The sequence below is a fragment of the Mesocricetus auratus genome, unplaced genomic scaffold, assembly GCF_017639785.1.
Source record: "Mesocricetus auratus isolate SY011 unplaced genomic scaffold, BCM_Maur_2.0 Super-Scaffold_100676, whole genome shotgun sequence".
Taxonomy (NCBI): domain Eukaryota; kingdom Metazoa; phylum Chordata; class Mammalia; order Rodentia; family Cricetidae; genus Mesocricetus; species Mesocricetus auratus.
Window position 1 is genome coordinate 5,922,481 of NW_024429266.1, and position 25,100 is coordinate 5,947,580.

The following is a 25,100-nucleotide window of genomic DNA, read 5'->3' on the forward strand; positions in this document are numbered from 1 at the left end:
TATGACTGTTCCCCAAACCACGGCCATACATTTTAGAACATGTATATACTGTATTTTCCCAAAGACCATCATGGTTATGTGGAGACATTTGGGGAGCAATCTTTTTCAGTCATCTCTTATACCATGGACTCCTGTAGTTAACCTCCCAACTTTTTTTTTTAAGCACTTGGAAATTCCATCTTAGGAAAAAATTGCTCATTTTTCTGGAGGTCCTTATTAATTTTTCTCAAGGCAGAGTCTAGGGTGTATAAACCCAGAATTCTGCTATGAAAAAATTTCCCCAGTGTTTCCTATCAAAGACTTGATTTAGAATATACACAAGGAAATGGACTTGATTTATAATATATACAAGGAAACATTCTAAAAGCAAGGAATGCTCTTGTTCACGGCTAACAGAAAAATCTCCACCCTCTCTGAATGGTAGAGAAGGTTTTAATTTTGTCATTTACTTTTAAGAGATGCTTCCAGTCCAAGCCAGGACGAACAGCACACATGATAAAACCATATACGCAAAACACTAAGGGGAAAATGTGTAATAAAGAGATTTAAAATATATCCGGAGAAACTGGTTAAGAATACATATCCACGGGAATGACTTTCATCCCAAGGTACCTGTATAACACTCCCGCACAACTCATCCGCCCAGAGAGAGCACTAAAAAACATAAACGCTACCCCAGCACTTCCGATCCTACAGCATCTGTTAATTCACTCCATTTATAAAATACATATTGACAAAGACAACTGAACTGGGACCAGGGAGATTTGATTTGGTGTGAGAAAGTCAATTCAATGTGATTTTGTTAAAGGGCTCCTGCAGGCAAATAAAAGAGTTTAAGTAATAAAGTACATAAAGAGATGTTTTACGAGCCAGGCCGGCGGCGTGGCAGGCTCGCAATGCCAGGCGGTGAGAGAGACCGGGCTCTGGAACTGTGTTGTAAGATCCAAGCCTTGCCCGGTGGATATGGAGAGTGGCTAGGGTGCAGGGGAACAGATCTGTGAGTGGACATAATCGTCCGGGGAGACCAAAAGGAGAGACAGCAGAGGAGAGAGGGCTCAGAACACGGCTGTTTTCAGTGTGTCTGAAGGTCAAAGTAATAAAGAGGTTTTCTCCTTTGTTTTACAAGTCCTGAGCCTCCGCCTCCTCCACCGCGGCTACCAGAGTTAACACGGGTGCAGACGGCACTGCGGAACCATGCCAGTCTTGTGCCATGGGGCTTGAGGAACGTCACCGTTAAGAAAGGGTTCAGTGAGTGCCTGGCGAGGGGACTCAAGAGCACTGAGAAGTTAGGGTACTGCTCTAACAGAGAGGACTCAAGTTCAATCCTCAGCACCCGTGTCAGCTGGGTCACAACTCCCTGTGACTTCACTGATCTGATGCCCTGGCACCCTCTTATGGTCTCCATAGGCACTGGCAAGCGTGTGCATATACCCCTCACATACATATAATTAAAAACAAAGTAATTTCTTTTGAAAAAGAAACATTTGACGGGTTAGTTATCACCATCACACTCAAGTGAAAGGGGGTGATTCTGAAGCTTGGTCTATGCGTGGACTTGAAGGATGTAAAGATAGGCACTTTGCACGCTTGCCTGTGTGTGTGTGTGTGTGTTGCATGTGGATGCATATGTGTGTTTTCAGTGCTCTTTTACTGAAAATAAGAATCTATAACTTTGCAAGAATTCTCCAGGAAGGTTGAGAGCTCATCCTCGAGGGCAGTCACCTTTACCCGGCTTTCCCTCCCGGGAACAGTTTTTGGTCATCTCTTTCCTTCTCCGTGCTTTTCTGACACCCGCATTTAAGTAGTCTTTGTAAATCAGAGTTATGACAGTCACGTCCACTCTTCCTGGAGCACTAACCAAATCCTGGGCTGGCTCAAACCTGTCTCCCTCTGTTTCACGGCGTAGGTGATGCGCCGTCCATAACCAAGTTGGCATCATTGGTATCTCTTCCCCACTAGGTCAAGCTGCTTCTCTCAAGACCTTACTCAGTGTTTAGGGTTCTACCACAAAGGCACAACCCACACTTAGCTTTTCTTCATCTACTTAGTGTGGCCATCACTTGGCTTTAAAAGTATACCTGCAGCCGGGCGTTGGTGGCGCAGGCCTTTAATCCCAGCACTTGGGAGGCAGAGGCAGGCGGATCTCTGTGAGTTCGAGGCCAGGCTGGACCGACAGCCTCCAAAACAGAGAAACCCTATCTCGTAAAACCAAAAAAAATAAAAAAAGTATACCTGCGTTAGACTACTGGAGAGCAGAGAGTAGGTGGGGCTTGGAGAGGAGAAAGGCCAAGGTCTGTTGCACGCGCATGGATGGGACAGTCATAATGAAATTCACTAGCTTTCACAATTAAGACACAGTAGCAAAAACTGAAATGCCAAAGAGCAATAAGGAGAGTATTTCACAGCCTAGCATATATTTCTCTTGGATGAGCCAGAAACAATACAGATTTGGGGGAGAAAATGAAACCCTAACCAGTTTTTACACTCAAAGGATGATTTCTTGACTATAGACTCAATAATTCTTGTTCGTTGAATGAAAGGATGCGACAGTAGACTAATTAATAAGAAAAAAAAAACTACGTGCCTGATTAGTGACACACACTTGTAATCCCAGTGCTTAGACGGCTGAGGCGGAAGGATCAGGAGTTCAAGGTCATCCAAAGTTACAGGATGCGATACTGTGTTGAAGAAAACAAAACAAAAGCCCAAACGAAACAGCCTTTGCTTATGTGGGTTAAAGCAGTGCATGGGTTCTGACCTAGAATCAAATACATTTAAAACAATAAATTCATAATGTGTAAAGGTACATTTCTGAGGCATGTAGAAAATCTTTTCCAAAACCCAAAACCAAGTCAGTGCAAAGAATGACATCATCTCTCATGTCTGTAAGCCAGTGTAAGACCCAGTGCTATTGACAGGAACTGAATTATCCCACCAGATTCTCTGTGTCGCAATAGTGCGTGCCATATAGTGCCTGGGAAACGCCACTGGACACCTAGAAAGGACTGGGCCTCCTTAGATGACTCGGTGGCTCACAGTGCTTGCATATAAGTGTGACACCTGACCTTGATGCCTGGGACCTCCATTGTGTAGGAGGAGAACTGCCTCCCACAAGCTGACCTCTGACCTCCACAGTCAGCCAGGCAAGCATCCCCATGCTTCCCCCACACACAGAGGAGTAAACAAACAAACGTAATAAACTTCAATGCATAGGTGAATTTACTAGTATTACAAAAATAGTTTTGCTTTTACAGGGCTTCAGTCCCTCCCATAAAAAAGCTCCTAAGGCTGGAGTAGGCACAGATGCTAAAATTTAGGAAGATACAGAGGGTAAAAATTCAAAGACTATTAAAAGGTGTGGTGAAGGAAAGATTTAAAGGAAAAAATTATGAACTAAACATGGGGAAGATGACAAAAGTGTGGCAGAGGAGATGTCTCTGTTGGAAAGGTGTTTGCCTAAGCACAAGTCCTGAGTTCAATCCCCAGAAGCCGTGTGAAAAAGCCAAGCATTGTATTGTAATCCCAGCACGAAGAAGAAAGGACAGGCAGATCACCGGGCTCACTAGCCAGCAATCTAGCCTTTATAGAAAGTTCCAGACCAGTGAGACACTCTGTTTATAAAGGTGGACCACTTCTAAGAAATGACATCCACAATTGTCTTCTGGTTTCAACATACATGTATTTGTGCACAGCCATTCCTACGAGTGATCACACACACACACACACACACACACACACACACACACACACACACCATGAAAATATGTATTTAATTAAAATTATTCTGATATCAAATGGAGAACTGAAATGAATTTCACATCATTCCCCAAGCAGTAATACTAAAATGAAATTCTGTTTTGGGACTTGAATCGATGTGTCTACAGTATGATAACGCAAGGCTTGCTGATTTGCAGGTGGGCTAGTGACATCAAAGATAACTCTACTCAAGTGGAGAGGTTTAGTTTAGACCAGTGTTTCTCAATCTGTGGGGCGGGGATCACATATCAGACACCCTGAATATTAGATATTTACATTATGATTCATAACAGTAGCAGAATTACAGTTATGAAGTAGCAATGAGATAATTTTATGGTTGGGGTCGCCACGACATGAGGAACTGTGTTAGGAAGGGTGAGGACCACTGTTTTAGGTGGGTGCTACCCACTCAACAAAGTTAGTGCAGTCAGTCCAACAGACACGAAGGCGAGTCTCAGAAAAGCACTTCCAGAGTTAAGATCTGAAATACCTATCCTTTGATCCCAAGGAGATCCTTGGCACAGATTTTCCCAAATCTGATAACAACCCTATCTGTTTCTGTAGCATTATTATAATGAGCTGAAGTACTTAAAACCATGTTTCTAGACTTCAAGTGATTTTAAAAGGAAATTATGATCAACCATGTGAGAGGGAAAAACTGAACTGCAATAAAAGTAAGATAAAGTGCCAGGGTCAGCTGGGTGGGCCATCAAGGGGGCATACAAATCAAGGCAAAGCATGCCAGGAATTGCGGGATATACATATCTGCATAAATTACATTGGAGACTGGAGAGACAGCTGAGTGAGTAGGAGAGCTTGCCGCACATGAAGACCTGGGTTTGAATCCCTGGAACCCAGGTTAACGTTTGGGTGTGGCTCTACACACCTGCAACCTCAGCACTGTGGATTGTTTGGGTTGGCTGCCAGCCTAGTTCCAAGTTCAGTGACAGATCCTGCCTCAAGGCACAAGACAGAGAGTGACAGAGCAGGACAACATATGTCCTCATCAGGCCTCTGCATAAGTATGTATGTGTGTATACACCAGACACACACACACACACACACACACACACACACACCACATTAGATTATACAAGAGGGGTTTCCTGGACTTCTTTCAAAATTTATTTTATTATTCCAAATAAATATTCATTTTAAATATCCTTTTTGTTCCTTGCCCTCCCCTACCCCCCAAGTTCAGACCACCGAAACTCTATCCTGAATCAACTATATAATCTCCCAAGTTCAGACCACCCAAACTCTATCCCGAATCACCTATATAATCTCCCAAGTTCAGACCACCCAAACACTATCCTGATTCACCTATATAATCTCCCAAGTTCAGACCACCCAAACTCTATCCTGAATCACCTATATAATCTCCAGAAGGACTCTAATGCTCATGTTCCAATTTCCCCATTAATTTTATTACTGTCATCATTTTGTGGTACTGAGAATCAAACTCAGGGCCTCTCAGATACTAGTAAGTGCTTTTCCACTGAGTGATATAGCCTGACACCTTTCCTAGGCTATAAAATACAAATACAAAAGTACCATCTATTTGTAGGGTAGTTGTAGAGATTAATTTTGGAAGTAATGTACATAACAACAGACACTACCACTTGGCAGTAAGGTCTCATCCAATGGTGATGCTTGCTATTAATATTAGTCCTAGTTTCCTAGGAACTTGAGAATAAAAAGTAAGAGATTAACATCTCAAAGTCCCTGTGATTATTTTTCTACTATTAGTAATTAATAGGAAATATTCTTTCATCCATAAACAATACATTCATGTTGGAGTTTGTTTTGATTTTGTGTGTTTTTTTTGTAACATTCATAAAAAAGTCTTTTTTAAGATGTATTTTTCAAAGTGATTATGTGTAATTATGTGGCTATTTGCCTGTGACTGCATTACCCATGCAGGTCGGAAGAGGGCATCTGATCCCCTGTGGCTGTGATGCCCCCCACATGGGTGCTGGGAAGTAAACTAGCATCCAGTGCTGTTAACAACTTCTCCAGTCACCTCACCCCACCCCACCCCACCCCACCCCAAAAGGAATTAGATGTATCGTTACAAAGTGGACTAGATACACTTAAAAACAAAAGGGGATTTTAACTGTTGCATAGCATGTTCCTAATTGTTTCATTCACCCTAATGTGGGTTTTAGTTATTTGTTTTATTTCTAGGTCAGACTCCTCCTCCTCCCCGCACCTCGGCTCTCCACCTTCTATAAGACAGACGCGGGGCCTTACCTGGGGGGGTGACTGTACACCATGCCCTCTTCTCCTCCACCACAACACTTGAAATCCTGGCTCACCATCTCTCCTCCACATTACTGCTGTCCGTAGCCATCATGGAGCCTCCCAGAACAGCACCCCTGGCTCCCGGAGATGGCATTCTGCCACAGCATCACCAAGGCCGACGGTGTGTGCTGCTCATCTGGACAGCACCTCTCTCCTGGCAGAGTAGCACGGTAACCGTTACTGTGTGAGTTAAAATATGCTGTAACGTAGCTAAGTTTTAGTGCAAACACTTCTACATGGCAAGTGGCCAACAGAAAGCCTCGGGAGAACACTGCTCTACTGAGGTTGCAAAATTGCATCACATCCCCCAAACTTTTACATTAAAGATGGGGTAATGGGCGCATTTATTTACACCCATGTGTAACATGAACAAATGAAAGACCCAGAGAGATGATACTGGGGTTCGAGCTGGAGATCAGGGAAGCAAAGCAGCCCGCCACTAGCTCTCACCTCTAGCTCAGGCTGAAAGGGCTGATCCAGGGGCTTCTCACCAAGGCCCAAACTGTTGCCTCTCCAGTGTGGCTGGAGAATGGATGCCTCTCCTGAATACTCGCTCCTGACTTTCAATTCCCTCTAACGCTGGGGTTAAAAGTGTGAGCTATAATTCTCTTTTAGACTGATTCAATCTTTTGTAGATCTGGGTAGTCTTGGACTCACAGAGATCCCTCTACCTCTTAATCCTGAGTCCTAGGATTAAGGGTGTGTACCACCACCTCCTAGTTTCTGGCTGCTGGGATTAAAGGTGTGTATCATCTCTACCTGATCTCTACAGCTTGAAGCTGCTTTTCTGAGTCCTCAGGCAAGCTTCAATAAGTCATAAACAATATATTACTAATCCTTGTATGCTAGCTGTCCCCTTCCTGTTAGTCCTTTTCTTACCCTACCAAGCATGTCTGACCAACATGATTTTGTGCTGGGCCACGTTCATAGCCTTCTTTAGTGCTGTAGTCCATAAACCACAGGTTGCACATGCCTGCCAGGACAGACTGGCATCTATTTCCTGCCATATACATATACGTATGATGCTAAATATCTATATAAAATCCAAGAACCACAAAGGAGAAAATAAATACATGGTGTTATTTTCCTGAAATGAACGGACTTCATAAATCACCTTCAGTTTCACCCAGTTTCCTTCTAACACGACTTTGACAATTTTTTTTAATGAATAAAAGAAAGTTCCATCGTGTATGTGCCACATTTCCTGTTCTCACTCCTCTGCTGCTGACACTCAGGCTGGTTCTGTAACTCAGCTCCCGTGGTTAGCGCTGCAGTGAAGACTGCTGTGGCGTGCTTCTGTAAAGTCGTGAAGTCCTCTGGGTAAACACCGGAAGTGCTACGGCTAGGTCATGTGGAAGATCCAGCTCCGGTTTTCGGAAGACCCTCCAAGTAGACTTCCATCGAGATCTTTGTTTACATTCTCACCATCCGCACAGAATGCCTCCCCTCTGCCCATCCTCCTTGTCCATGTCATCGTCAGCAGTTGTTGCTGTTTGTTTTCCGGCAGAAATGAGAGGTTCTCAATGTCATTTTAATTTGCACTTCTCTGGTGGATAGTAAGGTTGAAATTTCCCTTTTTATATTTATCAAAAACCTGAGAGTTGTATTTCATTGCGAGTCATCAACTCATTCCATCAACACATTTATTATATTCTTTGGTTTCTTACTTTTTTGAGTTGCCTGTTCTAGATAGGTAGGTCTCAGCCTGCGGGTTGCAACCGCCACGGGGTCACAATCAGATACCCTGCATATCAGATATTTACATTGCAACTCATAACAGTAGCAACACTGCTCTTATGAAGTAGCAACGAAATATTTTTATGATGGGGGGAGTCATTACAACATGAGGAACTGTGTTAAAAAGGGTTGACGTGTTAGGAAGGTTGAGAACCACTCAGTGGAGCTAGATATCACTCCCTTGTCAAATCCATAGCTGGCGATGGACGAATTCTCCCAGTTTGCTGGATAATTTTACTCAACTATTTCCTTTGTTGTGTAGAAACTTGTTCAATTCTTGAAATCTCACCTGTCATTTGTTGTCACATATTCCTAAGTGAGGAGGTAGCTGTGGAGATGTCCTTGCCGACGCCAGTGTCTTAAAGTGTTTTCCCCACTGAGAAAATTATTCCTTCCTAAGGATATATTTACTTAACCAAACACAACTTTTAAAACGGGAAGATAATTAAGCGAGTGGAAGTAAAATATTATATTTAGCTAAGCACATTCATAATTTGCAGGGTTATGAGAGATAATAAATTTCCCTAGAGCTCATACATGCACAATGTCAGCATGCAAGATTCTGAGAATAAAGTTAGTATTTAATAAATTTAAATAAAAGAATATCTTAGTCCTTGGCTTGGTGTCTCAAGACCAAAAATTTTTTAAATTATAGATATCAAGTTTGTTGTTGCTGTTTTTATGTTGTTGTTTTGTTTTTGCTTTTGTTTTGTTAGCTTTATTTTCGTATGGAGGGGCCTTAAAGAGAGAACTTACAAAACTGCTTATTTTGGGGGTATCTCAGAAATGGCTGACAGTACTGGGGTATCAAAACCATGTATTTCTTTTTGTTTTGTTTTGTTTTTTAAATTTAAATTAGAAACAATCTTGTTTCACATGTTAATCCCAGCTCCCTTTCCCTTCCCTCCTCCCCCACCTTCCCCACCAGGTCCCTCAGTCCCCCACCCAATCTCCAGTCCGATCCCCAAGGAGGGTGAGGCACTCCATGGTGGATCTCCAGTAACTGTCATTTCATCCAGGGCAGGGCCTAGACCCTCCCCTAAGAGTTCCGGCTGAGAGAGCCTCCCATATTGTGGCATGGACACTCAACGTCTATTTGTACGCTAGGGATAAAAACTACCCAAGGCCCCATAGATTACCTAGGCCTCCTCACTGACACCCACATTCAGGGGGTCTGGGGTCAGTCCCATGCTTTCCACACAGCCATCAATCTGGAGTCCAAGAGCTCCCCCTTGTTCAGGTCAACTGTTTCTGTGGGTTAAACCAGCCCACTCTTAACTCCTTTGCCCATCTTTTCTCTCTTTCTGACACTGGATTCCAGGAGTTTAGTTCAGTATTTGTCTGTGGGTGTCTGCCTCTGCTTTCATCAGTCGCTGGATGAAGGTTCTGTTTCCTAGACTCTTTGGTAGTGGGGTTGTATGCTGGCACTCCCCTGATTCATGTCTAAAATCCATAAATGAATGAGTACATACCATGTTTCTCTTTTTGTAAATGGGTTACCTCATTCAGTATGGCTTCTACTAGTGCCATCCATTTGCCTGCAAATTTTAAGATTCCATTGTTTTTTTCTGCTGAATAGTACTCCATTGTGTAAATGTACCACATTTTCTCTATCCACTCTTCAGTTGAGGGACATCTAGGTTGCTTCCAGGTTCTAGCTATTACAAATAATGCTGCTATGAACGTAGTGGAACAGACATCCTTGTTGTATGAATGTGCATCTTTTGGGTATATGGCTAAGAGTGTAATTGCTGGGTCTTGTGGTAGACTGATTCCCATTTTCCTGAGGAATCTCCATACTGATTTCCAAAGTGGCTGTACAAGTCAGCACTCCCACCAGCAGTGAAGGAATGTTCCCCTTTCTCCACATCCTCTCCAGCATAAACTGTCGTTGGAGTTTTTGATTTTAGCCATTCTGACAGGAGTGAGATGGTATCTCAGACTTGTTTTGATTTGCATTTCCTGGATGGCTAGGGATGTTGAACACTTTCTCAAGTGTCTCTCAGCCATTTTAATCTCCTCTTTTGAGAATTTTCTATTTAGTTCTGTAACCCATTTTTTTTATTATATCTTTTGGTGTTTTGGAGACTTGCTTCTTGAGTTCTTTATTAAATTTTGGAAATCAGCCCTCTGTCAGATGTGGGGTTAGTGAATATCTTTTCCAAATCTGTGGGGTGCCTTTTTGTCTTGCCAACTGTGTCCTTTGCCTTACAGAAACTTATCAGTTTCAGGAGGTCCCATTTTCTATCTCAGTGTCTGTGCTATTGGATTTACGTTCAGGAAGCAGCCTCCTGTACCAATTTGTTCAAGGGTACCTCCCACTTTCTCTTCTAACAGGTTCAGTGTGGCTGGGTTTATGTTGAGGTCTTTGATCCATTTGGACTTAAGTTTTGTGTATGGTGATAGACATGGATCTATCCACATTCTTTTACATGCCAGCATCCAATTATACCAGCACCATTTGTTGAAGAAGCTTTTTTTTTCCATTGTATATTTTTAGCTCTTTGTCGAAAATCAGATGTTTATACATGTATGGGTTAATATCAGGGTGTTCAATTTGATTCCGTTGGTCTACCTGTCTATTTTTGTGCCAATACCAAGCTATTTTCAGGACTATAGCTCTATAATAGAGCATGACGTCAGGGACAGAGATGCCTCCAGATGTTGCTTTGTTGAATAAGTTTGTTTTGGCTATCCTGGGTCTTTTGCTTTTCCATAAAAAGTTTATTATTGTTCTTTCAAGGTCTGTGAAGAATTGTGCTGGGATTTTAATGGGGATTGCATTAAATCTGTATGTTGCTTCTGGTAAGATTGACATTTTTACTATGTTGATCCTACCTATCCAAGAGCATGGAAGATCTTTCCACCTTCTGGTGTCTTCTTTGATTTCCTTCTTTAAAGACTCAAAGTTCTTGCTATACAGGTCTTTCACTTGTTTTGTTAGTATTACCCCAAGGTATTTTATGTTGTTTGTGGTAATTGTAAAGGATGATGTTTCTCTGATTTCTTTCTCAGCCCTTTTATCGTCTGTATATTAGGGCTACTGATTTTCTTGAGTTGATCTTGTATCCTGCCACTTTGCTTAAAGTATTTACCAGCTGCAGGAGTTCCTTGGTGGAGTTTTTTGGATCACTTATGTAAACTATCATATTATCTGCAAATAGTGAAAGTTTGGCCTCTTCCTTTCCAATTTGTATTTCCTTGATCTCCTTTTGCTGTTGTATTGCTCTAGCTAGAACTTCAAGTACAGTATTGAAGAGGTATGGAGAAAGTGGACAACCTTGTCTTGTTCCTGATCTTAGAGGAATTGCATTGTATTTCTGTCCATTTAGTTTGATGTTGGCTGTTGGTTTGCTGTATATAGCTTTTATTATGTTGAGGTAAGTTCCTGTTTTCCCAGATCTCTCCAAGACCTTTATCATGAAGGGGTGTTGGATATTGTCAAAGGCTTTTTCAGCATCCAGTGAGATGATAATATGATTTTTGTTTCTCAGCATGTTTATATGGTGGATTACATTGTTGGATTTTCGTATGCTGAACCAACCCTGCATGCCTGGGATGAAACCTACTTGATCATGGTGGATGAGTTTTCTGATGTATTCTTGGATCTGATTTGCCAGTATTTTATTGAGTATTTTTGCATCAATGTTCATGAGGGATATTGTTCTGAAGTTCTCTTTCTTAGTTGTGTCTTTGTGTGGCTTGGGTATCAAGGTTATTGAAGCCTCATAGAAAGAGTATGGCAAAGACCCTTCTGATTCTATTGCGTGGAATACTTTGAAAAGAATTGGTATAAGCTGTTCTTTGAATTTCTGGTAGAATTATGCACTGAGGCCATCTGGCCCTGGCCTTTTTTTAGTTGGGTGATTTTTGATGACTGCTTCTATTTCCTTAGAGGTCTATTTAAATTGCTTATCTGTTCTTGAATTAATTTTGGCAAGTGATATCTATCCAGAAAATTGTCCATTTCCTTTAGATTTTCAAATTGTGTGGAGAACAGGTTTTCAAAGTATGACCTGATGATTCTCTGGATTTCCTCAGTGTCCTTTGTTATGTCCCCCTTTTTGTTCCTGATTTTGTTAATTTGCATGTTCACACTCTGTCGTTTGGTAAGTTTGGATAAAGGTTTGCCTATCTTGTTGATTTTCTCAAAGAACCAACTCTTCGTTGCATTGATTCTTTGTATTGTTTTCCTAGTTTCCACTTCATTGATTTCAGCCCTCAATTTGGTTATTTCCTGGCATCTACTCCTCCTGGGGGAGTTTGCTTCTTTGTGTTCTAGAACTTTCAGTTGTGCTGTTAATTCTCTAGTGTGACTATTCTCCAGTTTCTTCATGTGGGCACTTAGTGCTATGAACTTCCATTGTAGCACTGCTTTCAAAGTGTCCCATAGGTTTAGGTATGTTGTGTCTTCATTCTCATTGAATTCTAGGAAATCTTTAATTTATTTTTTTATTTCTTCATTGACCCAGGAATGGTGCAATTGTGAATTATTCAACTTCCATGATTTTGTAGGGTTTCTGCAATTTGTGTTGTTGTTGAATTTATAATTTTAATGCATGGTGGTCTGATAAGGTGCATGGAGTTATTCCAATTTTTTTGTACCTGTTGAGATTGATATGTTGCCAAGTATGTGGTCGATTTTTGAGAAGGTTCCATGTGGCGCTGAAAAGAAGGTATATTCTTTTTTATTTTGATGGAATGTTCTATAGATGTCTGTTAATCCAAATTGTGTCATAACTTCTATTAGCCCTTTTGCTTCTTTGTTAAGCTTCTGTCTGGTAGTCCTGTCTAGAGGTGAGAGTGGGGTGTTGAAGTCTCCCACTATAAGTGTGTGGGGCTTTATATGTGATTTGAGTTTTAGTAATGTTTCTTTTATGAATGTGGACACCTTTGTATTTGGAGCATAGATGTTCAAAATTGAAACTTCATCTTGGTGGATATCTCTTGTGATGAGTGTGAAGTGCTCTCCTTCATCTCTTTTGATTGATTTTATTTTGAAATCTAATTTGTTAGCTATTAGGATTGCTATCCCCGCTTGTTTCTTGGGTCCATTTGATTGGAAAATCTTTTCCCAATCCTTAACTCTGAGGTAATGTCTATCTTTGAGGCTGAGGTGTGTTTCTTGTATGCAGCAGAAGGATGGGTTCTGTCTTCGTATCCATTCTGTTAGCTTGTGTTTCTTTATGGGCGAGTTAAGACCATTAATATTGAGGGATATTAATGACCATTGGTTGCTCATTCTTGTTTGTTTTGGAATAGTTGATGGTGGTGGAATTATATGTGGATTTCCACCTCTTTTCTTTTGGCTGTTGGTAAAGTGGGATTATCTATTGCCTATGTTTTTCTGGTTGAAGTTAACTCCCTTGGGTTGGGGTTTTTCCTTCCAGAACTTTCTGTAGGGCTGGGTTTATGGATACAAATAGTTTAAATCTGGTTTTGTCATGGAATATCTTGTTTCTATCCATCTATAGCGATTGAAAACTTTGCTGGGTATAGCAGTCTGGGCTGGCATCCGTGGTCTCTTAGTGTTGGTAGAACATCTATTCAGGACCTTCTGGCTTTCATAGTTTCCATGGAGAAGTCAGGTGTGATTCTGATAGGTTTGCCTTTGTATGTTACTTGGCCTTTTTCCTTTGCTTCTCTTATTATTCTTTCTTGATTCTGTATGTTTGGGGTTTTTACTATTATGTGGCGAGGGGATTTCCTTTTGTGGTCCACTCTATTTTGTGTTCTGTAGGCTTCTTGTACTTTCATTGGCATGTCTTTCTTTAAGTTGGGAAATTTTTCTTCTATGATTTTGTTGACTATGTTTTCTGCCCCTTTGAGGTGGATTTCTTCACCTATTATTTTTAGGTTTGGTCTTTTCATGGTGTCCCATATTTCCTGGATATTTTGTGTTAGAGATTTGTTGGACTTAAGATTTTCTTAGTTCTATGAGTCTATTTTCCCTAGTGTATCTTCAATACCTGAGATTCTCTCCTCCATCTCTTGTATTCTGTTGGTTATTGCTTGTATCTGTAGTACCTGACCATTTGCTCAGCTTGTCTATTTCCAGCATTCCTTCAGACTATGTTTTCTTTTTATTATCTCTATTTCAGCTTTCAACCCCTTGTACTTTTTGAATTGTTTCTTGTAATTTTTGCTTTGTCTTTTCCTCTCTTTCTTGCATTTGTTGAAGTTTTTGGTTTGTCTTTTCTTCCATTTCTTGCATTTTCTGCATTTTTGGATTTTTCCCTCCATTTCTTTCAATTCTTGTATATTTGGTTTGGTTTTTCTTCCATGTCTTTAAGGGACTTTCTCATATCTTCTTTGAGGGCCTCTATCATTTTCATGAAGTTGCTTTTAAGGTCTTTCTCATCTGCTTCTTCCACAATGGACTGTTCAGGTCTTGCGGGTGTAGATTCTCTAGTTTCTGGTGGTGTCATATTGGCTTTTCTGTTGTTGGGTGTATTTTTGTATTGTCTCCTTCCCATCATTACTTCCTGTGGGTGCAGAAGGAGTCTCTTCCTCCCCTGGTGGGTATGTAATCCCTTTCCAGTGGGTGGGAGCAAGTCCAATACCCTGGTGGCTTTCTTCTTGCATGGATGAAGGCCGTCCTAGTATCAGGACCTTAGCAAACTCTGGGTATGCTGGACCCTCATCTCCCCTGTCTTGTGGGTGGAGGCTGGGACTTGGAAGCTGGCAGCCTCTGGGCAGGCTGAATCCTGTTGGGCTGGGACCCGGCTCTGCTGTGTGTAGTCCTCAGGTCTCTGGTGGTTCTGCTCAGGCCATTGGAAAGCAGGCTGGAGACAGACCCACACTTACCTCAGTTGTCCTGTGGGTGGAGAATGGACTTGGATGCTGCCAGTCTCTGGGCGCGCTGAATCCCGTTGGTGTGGGATCCAGATCCATGTCAGGTCTCCAGTGGTTCTGCTCAGGCCACCAGAAAGCAGGCTGGAGACAGACCCACACTTACCTCAGTTGTCCTGTGGATGGGGAATGGACTTGGAAGCTGGCAGTCTCTGGGTGGGCTGAATCCCGTCGGTGTGGGATCCGGATCCACTGTGCACAGTCATCAGGTCTCCGGTGGTTCTGCTCAGGCCTCCCAAAGTTAGTCTTGCCTCACCTCCCCTGTCTTGTGGGTGGAGGCTGGGACTTGGAAGCTGGCAGTCTCTGGGTGTGCTGAATCCTGTCGGGCTGGGTCCAGATCTGCTTAAACCATGTATTTTGCTCCTCTTTACTTCCCATGATCGAGTCTGGCTGGTTTCCTTCTTGCTCCCTGAATCTCGACTGCCTTCTCCCTTGTCCATCTTTCCTTTCTCTCATGCATCTCCAGCAGTTCCTTCCGGTCTCCTGCATTGCCTTTCTTAGGCATTTCTCCCTCCCTGGACCCTATTCCTTGCCTATATTCCCAAGGTGTATGAATACAGTGGCTATGCCAAGATGCCAAGTAGTTGGATGGTTGTAAGACGTGGTCCTGAGGTTGTATAATATAAGGAATGAGTCACAAAGCTTTAGCAAGGAAAGGCCCAACTTCAGTGAGAACTGAGGGAGTTCATGGTCTTGGATGTCCTTGTTCTCTGTTAATTAGTTCATCTTCTCCTGAGACCTACAGTGTAGAGCAAGATGAATTGATAGGAAAGCCGTGGGACAGTACCTGCCTATGTTTGGAGACATGAAGAGCATGAAAATAAGACAGGGATTCATTGCAGCTATTCTCTAGGTTTTTCCTGTCCAAATCTATTGCTCAAAAGACTATGCTACTAGACAATATCAACAAATTGCTAGAAATACAAACTTAACAAGACTGAATCATAAAATACAGAAAATATGAAGAGACTCAGTAATTCATAACAAGATTATATGATTTAACAAGAACACCTGCCCCCCCCCAAAAAACACTCTGGACAGATGGCTTCCCTGAATGCTACTTACCCTTAAAAGAATTAACACCCAGTCTTCTTCTAGAAAAACTGAAGAATGGGGAATAACTCCTATAACTTAACTGTGAATTATACAATACTAAAACCAGATACTAAAACCAGATAAAGACATTTAGAATAAAAGAGACCTTTAGATGACAATCCCGTAGGAATACTGGTTTTGAAAAATAATAAACTAGAAAAGATAAATATCATAGAACTAAATTTAAAGTCATATTAAAAGAACAACACTTCATAAACAAATAGGATATATTCTGAGAATGGAAAATCATTCAACAATCCAGCATGACACAGCGGATGAAATTTCGCTGCAGTGCAAGCCCTACAGCCTGAGTTCAACACCCAGCACCCTCAGTGGAAGCAGAGAACCTACGCCTACAACCTGTCCTCTGGCTTCCACAGAAGCACCGTGGTACACATACACAATGATAACATAGTTCAGAAAGATTGAAGACATTTAAAATTATGTGTATGTGTGGGGTGTTTGCATGTTAGCACAGGTGCCTGGGGACACCAGAAGACGATGTTGGATTCTCCTGACACTGACACGGTGCTGGGAATAGAACTCAGGTCTAAGAGTAATTTGCACTCTGAACTGTTGAGCCATCTCTCCAGCCCCATCAACAAAATTTTTAAAAAGGTTAGCAAATCAAAATAGATCAATATAATACAACATTATCCCAACAACCAAATAAGGGGAAGGTATGGAGCATGTTCTCAGCTGAAGTAGAAAACTATGCATTTCATTATACACAATAAAGCATGACTATAAGGAAACTGCCTCAGCATTAGTAGGGGTGACTATGAAGACACTCCAACTAACAGCCAACTCTAAGCCAAAAGACTGGAAGGCCTTCCAAGATCAGAAGGAGGCAGACGCTGACCCCCGGCTTCCACTTCTCAATGTAGGGTTGGGCAGTAGTCAGAGCAATTACACAGACAATGAAAAAACAAACACCCAAAACAAAAGGAGAGAGGCAAAACCATGTGTGTTCTCAGACAACAGGATCTTAAATGGACTAAAGTTCCATTTATTAAAGAAAAGTAAACAGCGTGACTACTCAATGACGTCATCAATGTTTCAATATGTTAAAACAAACACAAATAATCCATGAGGTTTCTACACCATAAGAACAAACAGTCTGAAAAACAGTAACATTTAACACAGCATCAAAAGTATAAAATTCTTAAGAATGTGCTTAACCAAGGACACCTGAACACTCAGAGCTTCAAGAAACTTTCTAGTGTAAAAGCAGTCCAAGGTCACGGGTGGGAAGCGACTGTTAAGGTGTCTGTGCTAGCCCAGGTGATCTGCAGAGCCAAAATGATCTCTGTCAAAATCCCGAGGCTTCTTTCAGAAATGGGAAAGCCATCGTAAAATTCACAAGGATGCCAAGGAATCACAAATAGCTAAAATAATCTTGGCTGAGAATAAAGTCAAAAGTCTCCTTTCTGATTTCAGACTCTAGCACAAAGCTGTTGTAGCAAAACAGTGTGGTGCTGATATAAAGAACGACGTATGGCTGAAATGAAACAGACAGTATAGCAACAAACTCACTCACGGGGTCAAGCAGTCTGTAACAAAGCTGTCAAGCCCACCCAGTGGGGGAGAGAAACCTTCCTATTTGCACAATTAGTATTGAGAAAAAGCAACACTCACATGAAAAAGAAGAAAGCCAAATTCTTATTTTATTGTATGACACAAAAATGAGCTCAGCATGTATTGAAGATTGCAGAGTAAAAGTAAAATTCAACATTCTTAGTAGACCTCAATATGGACAACCTCATGACATTGGGCTGGGCAATGATTTTTAAATAATTTGTTTTGGCTAATACAGGAAACTTACAGCAATAAAAATAGATGAATTTGTATCTGTCAAAATCTCAAACTTTTTGGCATCACAGTAGACAGCAGGGATACAAGGAAGGCATTGGGAAAAATAGTGGGAGATCATGAAATAATGTGGGATTATTTTAGCTATTTTTATTTTGATATACAGCAAAATGCCAGAAACTGTGTAATACAGTTTGCAAATGTCTATTTAGTGCATATTTCTGGAGTTCCAGAGACTGGCACAAACCTGTTCTACAAACACCTTGACAAGAGCGTATGAGTGAAGGGAATGCCAGGCTCATGGCCAGACGGGCTGGAACGCTGCAGAGGCCATGTGCCCTAAACAGCAGCCCTTGCCAGCTCCAGCCTTCAGGAATGGAATAAAGTCCCACAAGAATTGCATTAGTGCCTTTGACCCTGAATAACCCGATCTCTTCCCAGTAGGTTCCACCTCTGAGAGGTCCGAAAACTTAGCAAGACCACCACACTGAGGGCCAAGCTCAGAATGTAAGCACTTGGAGACATAACACAGCAAGAACGAATCTGAAAAATACATGAAGAACCCACACACCTCAGCAACATAATATCCTGCATGAATAGACTTTTTTCCAAACATACTGATAGCCTATGAATCACATGGAAAAATACTCAATATTATGAATCACTAGGGAAATATAATCAAAGCCACTGCTCCACAGTTACTTATAATAGCTATTACTGAAGGGACACACATACAGACACACACACAAAATCAGAAAATGAATGTTAGCAAGGGTACTGATTCACTGTGGTTTATTTACCATATCCCAAAGGTGAAAGAATCCAAATGTCCTTCGGTGACTAAATCTATAACAAAATGTGGTGTTTGCAGACTTAAAAAAAAGTGAAATCCTGACACAAGGCACAACATGGGTCAGTCTTGAAAACATGCTAAGTGAAAGAAGCTAACAACAGAAAGACCATTATGGGGTGTTCCTATAATATGAGACCTAGAACCGGCGATGTCAGAGGCAAATAATGCAGGGGTCTTTGCTAAGATGCACCAGCCGCTAATGAAAGTGGAAGGAGCTTGTAAACAGTGTCATTCCTGGAACATTATACATCTTTATATTTATCATCTATCATTTTTCTAGTCTATTTATCCATCTGTTCCACCCATTTCTTTCCTATCTCCTATCTATCTGTTCTATCTATCTATCTATCTATCTATCTATCTATCTATCTATCTATCTATCATCTGTCTATCATCCATCTGTCTTTCTATCATCTATTTGTCATCTATCTACCCACCCTTACTTCCTAAGGATAGAAGAATCTTCTGTCTAGCCTGAAATGTAATTACCATTTTTCTTGCATCTTTTCAGCCAGAGAAAAGTGTCCCTTATAGACCAACTTAAAGTGGCACATGGTTCTGGGGCCTGGTCAGTTAGGCATTACCTAGCATAGTTGCGGGCTTAGAGAAAAAAATTCTGTTTATGTCCATGTTGGGGAAAGACAAACTTCTTTATGAAACCTTTCCTGGATTGGTATTAGCATTTGTGATAATTATTTTAGTTGTAGTTCCCTGAATTCATTCACTGACTGTAGAAAAGTTTTAAGAAAAAGAGATATGTGTATTACATCAATGAGAAATAAAGTTCCTTTTCCCCTCAAAAAAAGTGTTATTAGACCCGAGATACAAGGACCAATCACCCCCCCCCATTAACCTCTAAAAAATGCATCTTTCGGGCCAGGTTGGAAGATGTTTTCTCTCTAAATGGTGCCATGCAGCCCAACAGTTCGTCGTTATTCTTATCAAAGAATGACCCACATTAACACTTCTCCGGGGTCATCAGCATATTTATAAAAAAGTGGGGCGAACGGGCATTCCCCTCTCTGCTGCCCTTTGTGGCTATGGAGCAAAGTCTTGCGAAGAAAAAAGAGTATTATTAACCAGTTTTTCAACTCCTCTATAAATATCAAAATGCCTGTACGCATCCCAGCCTTAACCATGGAGACTACTGATTGGATTTTAATTACAGTAAGATACAAGACAGTTTGAGGTCACTACATTTCTTTCTTGATGTAAATGGCCTTAAACTAGTTAACAAAGACCATGGGCTGAGGACCCAGGTCAAAAAATCATCCCTTCATTTAGATATATACAGATTAGCAATTGAAGCAGAGCCCTGATTCTCCCTCGGGATGCCTTCTTTATTTTTTTTTTCTTATCTTGACAAGATAGGGCAATGTAACACTGTGGAAAACAACTGCACCAAAGGATCTGAGTGCAGTATGGGCTCAACAGTTCAGCAGATACCGAAATGCTTTCTATGACTCAGTATGTGTGCTATGTGCATATCATATATGTGCATGTATGTGTGATACCCATGCATGTATGCACATATGATTTTGACAGGCTATACATATACACACATATTTATATGGTGTAGAGATTTTAAACCCTTGCTTTTAAAAATCAGTTCTTAATGGCTGGTGAAAGAGATTAAGTACATATGTATGAGAATCCAAGTTTGGATCCACAACATCCACATAAAAACCAACCAATCAACCAGCTAACCAACTAACCAAGCAATCAACCAACCAACCAACTAACCAACCAATCACCCAACCAACTAACCAGCTATCCTGTGGTCTGTGCCTGTTATAGTAGTACTGAAAGGCAGGGACAAGAGGGTCACCGGGTCTTGGTGCCCAACCAATCTAGTTAGCTCCAGGTTCAGTGAGAGAAACTGTCTCAAAGAAGGCAGAGGGTGAGGGAGTTGCTTGGTGAGTAGAAGTATTTTCCACTCAAGCCTGACTACCTGCTAGCACACCTGTCTATCTCAGTACTCCCAAGGATAGATGGGAAGAGGAGAGAGTTGGCCAGAAGCCTATGGGCCACTTAGCCTGGGGCATGCTGGGTAGTGGCAGAAGAGAGAGACCCTGCCCCAACGTGGTGAGAGACAAGGACTGATATTGGGAAGCCATCCTCTGGCCTTTATGTGCGCATGTTTCGAGGCTTTTGTATGTCCTCTCCTTACCCACCTGCCTCTCACATGCATGGGTGTATATACACGAGAAATTTTAAGGTTGAGGAAGACAATGACTGCTACTTTTAATTTCTAAAATACACATGTGTGCATGCATATAAAACATGCAAACATATCACATGTAGGCATATACACACGCAGTTAGTTACTGGAAGGATTCTATTATATTATTAAAAGTCCCATTGGTTTCCATTTATTTAATTTGTTGGGAAAAAACTTTATATTTTGAAGAAGAATAAAAGTGAACTATGTCTTTAGTTCTAAGTCCTTTACTGTTGGGCTGGAAGAGGCACAAGTAGATGGATCTTTTGTGTTAAATTGCTAAGTGGGAGCACACATTTATTGTAGGGAGAGATTTTAGGCACCTGTACCACTGACCACACCCATTTGGGCACAATCACAGGTACATAGTAGGGATGGGAGATAAAGAGCTGGGGGAAAGGAGATTCAATCAGCTGGTGTATTTCCAGGATGTAATGACCTAGGTTTGGAAACCAGGATATGTGTTACTTTGCGGAAGGGGTTTCGCCTTTGTTTCCATAGGAGAAGAAAAGCTTTGGATTCCATCAAAATTGATCAAGATTCGATCGCAACAGGAGAAACCTCTAGAGGAGGAAAGCTGACAGCTCATCCAAAAAGTCATATTCCATGAGGTATATAGAGACCTCACAAAGGAAAGGGAAGTGTTTTGTTCTTGTCCTAACAGGAAAATCCATCTCCAAAAGGCAGGAAGACACTTAATGTGTAAATACATAAAGAAGAGAGGATGGCTAGCCAAAAGAACCATCAAACAGAGAAGAATCTGATATTTGGTATCAATGTCTAATTCTCTTAACTTATAAAATCTACTTGTCTTTACTCTTTTGGTCCCAATTCATTTAAACCAACACTGGCTTTGGAGCTGGATATGGTTCTTCTCCTCTAAATCCAAACATGTTAAAATAAATTCAGAGTTTCTGTATTACATCAAGAAACCAATTGATGTAAGACAGAAGAAAACAAAAATCTAGGGACTGTCATATGTCTATACTCAGTTCTTTCTCTGAAAGTCTAATTTCCCTCATAGATACTATCCTCCTTATTGTTGCCTTTCCCGGTATGCATACATATAAAGGTTGAAATTTCTTTGTTGACATTAACATTTGAGTTTTCCACAGAGAACAAAGAATTTCCTAACAGCAGTCTTCAAATACTCTGGGAAGAAAATGGGGCCCCACTTTATCGATTCCACCTGATCCATCTTGATGCATCTGAACTGACAAGTACCACCCTGAAACTGGTTTGGGACTACATTGCTCTAGACAACTCCAGACTAATTAGCTGATTGGGTACACCCTCTTATTACACTCTGGCCAGAGCCTCAGACAAGAACTTCAATCAAGATAAGAACTTCAATCAAGCATCTCCCGCCAAAGACTGGGTGCAAATGTAGCTAGTCCACTCCAGACTTTCACTACATTAACGTTTTCTTCCTACAGGATCCCATGAGGTTATCATCTACCCACTTCAGCAGGAAGTAATTCTGAGAATACTATACCTCCTTTCCCTTCTGTTGTTATTACAGGATAATTTATACCTGTTAGAGTTACCTTTCAATTGTTTAGTGTTGAGATTGGAAGGAGTTGTTCAGACTTGGGCATCTCTTTCAAATTAGTTTAGATTTAGATGGGATAGATATACTTAGGATTGGATATAGGTAGATTATTATATATTCTGGTTATTTATAATTTGTTTATTGTAATTCATCATACTGCATAAAGTCTCATTTTTATTCATGATGTGTTGGGTAAAGCTTTCCCGCCAGTCTGGCTCCAGAGCTGCATCAGTCCCAAATAAACACACAGGAGGCTATATTAATTATGAAGCTGTTGCAGTTTGCTTAGTTTCTTACTGGCTATCTCTGATTTAAGTATTTACTCCATAATTGTTAATCTAAGTATTTCTCTTATCGGAGAAAGGGTCCGGACTTCTTACCCCTATGTCGGCTACATCGTGACTCCCTGTGTTTCTCCTTCCCAGAATTCTCCTCGACTCCTAGTCCCACATAGCTTGCTTCCCTATTGGCCAACAGAGCTTTATTTACATATACACAGGACTTCCCCATCAATGATGCTTGATGCATAAATATTCTTATCATCTTCTATGTATATATGCTTTATATATGTTTGAGACATTTTTTATATTGACACTATTTAGTTTTTTTAAGTTTGAATCTTTAGACTAAAAGGGGAATTGTAGGGAGAGATCTTAGGCACCTGTACTGCTGACCACACCTGTTTGGCCATGGTCACAGTTAGGGAGTAGGGACAGGAGATAAAGAACTGGGGGGAAAGGAAACACTGTCTCTCTTGGGGTTCTGGTTGGGTCTCAGAGAGTAGTGGAGCGTGTTGACCTTAGTTTCTTGGCTTCTCATGTAAGTGACTTCTCCCTAATAAAATATTATGACATCCCTTCCCTATGTACCTTGTGTAGCTTAATATTCCTCAATAACTTATCTTTAATTTTGAGGGGAAGAATTATTTTCTGGCTTGGCTTGTTTCAAATGATAATCTCAAAAATTTCAAAGTGACTGAAAAATTCTTTTTTTTAAATATCCATATATGCTATTTTTATTCTATTTAATGGTGTGTGGGACTCAGAAGATCCTCCCAGGGTCTACTGGCATGAAGAAAACTAAGAGCAGACTCCAGGAAATGCCTATCTCACTTCTCTGAGTTTTAAAGCAGTTATTTGCAGGAAGAAAAGAGAAGACTTGAAGATGAGAACACCCAAATGTGGGAATTTGGAGAGAACAGAACTCTTGAGAGTGCTTTATTTGATCAGTTGCCTACAAATGTGAACCAGCTTTTAATAAACAAGTCAACACTCTTCTACAAAATCTTTATACTTCCGCAATATATTTCCTTCTAGGAAGCATTGTTATGATCTATTCAATTATGAACACATTCTTGCTGGTAAATAAGAGACAATAACAAGATGGTCAAAATGAAGGTTAGCCATTATGAGTAATCCCCATACACTTAATCATGATGCCTTGCATGTTTGATGCCATGTTTTGCAAAAGAAACTGGGTCAGAGAATTCCTCACATCATATACTTGGGTGAGATATATATATATATATATATATATATATGTGTGTGTGTATATGTATATATACACATATATATATGTGTGTGTATGTGTGTATGTATGTATGTATATATATATAGTTTTAAAGATTTATTTATTATGTATACAGTGTTTTGCCTGCCTGCATGTATGGCTCCAGGCCAGAAGAGGGCACCAGAACTCATTACAGATGGTTGTGAGCCACCATGTGGTTGCTGGGAACTGAACTCAGGACCTCTGGAAGAGCAGGCAGTGCTCTTACCCTCTGAATCATCGCTCCAGTCCCAGGTGTTAGGTGTTATATTTATGTGGAATCCAATGAACACTTAGACACCAACCTCAGTTGATCACATGGGTAGCACAAACTTCATGTTCCACTGTGCACCTCAGAACACTCGGGTCTCTTAGGACATCTGAAAAATCACTCTCTTCTCCCTTCCAAATTTGCTTTCTTGTCTTTAAGAAAGACATCAGTGTTCTGGGGCTGGAGGGACAGCTCAGTAGTTAAGAGCACTTGCTGCTTTTCCAGAGTCTGGGTTTGGCTCCCAGCACCCATCTCAGGAGGCTCACAACCACCTGTAACAACTCCAGTTCTCAGAACTGGGACCCATGGCAACACAGTCTAACACAGGCACATATGCATAAACAAGCAAATCTTTAAAACGTGCTAAACTCAGGTGACTGGGAAAAATATGTAGAGTGGCTTCTCTAGTGACATTAGAAGCTTATCGGACTAGAATAGTCCTTTAAAAAAAAGTCAACACATGTTAATGAAGTAGACAGGAACCCACAATGGGAACAAGAGACAGACAGATTTTTGGGACCCTAATCCACAGCCAGGTGGCCACTCAAAGTCAAGTCCCTTCTTTCCCTGCCAGCCATATGTAGAATATACTCTCTTCTTCCCCTTCCACTCATACCAGGGACAAACCCTGCTGGCTACCAAATGACCATGCCACGATGTCACCCAAACAAGCTGGTTGCTGGCCCACACGAGACAGGGGAAAGGTGGGTGGAGAACATCACCCTGGGGTGGGGATTGCTCAGCGCAGGGGGTAAGAAGGCTTGCCACGAAAGAATGAAGAACTCCAAATCTGGGCGTGGCTGTGCCAGTCTGGAACCCTGCAGCTTTGTAGTCACCAGCCAGATCCTGCCTCAGTGGAGTAAGACAAGGTTAGACAGTGATAGGCAGGGCAGTAATAGGGTAACCTCTTCTGGACATGCGAGCGCGCGCGCGTGCGCGCACACACACACACGCACGCACGCACGCACGCACAAACAAACAAACAAACAAATAAGTTCCAAGCTTATGCCTAATGGAAAGCTATATAAACCCAGGCCACCCGAGCCACCAGACCAGAGGCTTGTGTTTTGCTTTGTTGGAAGGCAGCCCGAATCTTTTA

At 41.3% G+C, this 25,100-nt stretch overlaps 1 protein-coding gene across 1 annotated transcript in view; it reads right to left on the minus strand.

Annotated features, from left to right (window-relative positions):
• Nucleotides 1-25,100, minus strand: part of Ush2a (usherin) — a 644,634-nt gene that overhangs the window by 148,765 nt on the left and 470,769 nt on the right. The window contains 1 exon segment of the mRNA XM_040738771.1: nucleotides 6,023-6,214. Within this exon segment, the coding sequence (XP_040594705.1) occupies nucleotides 6,023-6,214 (192 nt within the window).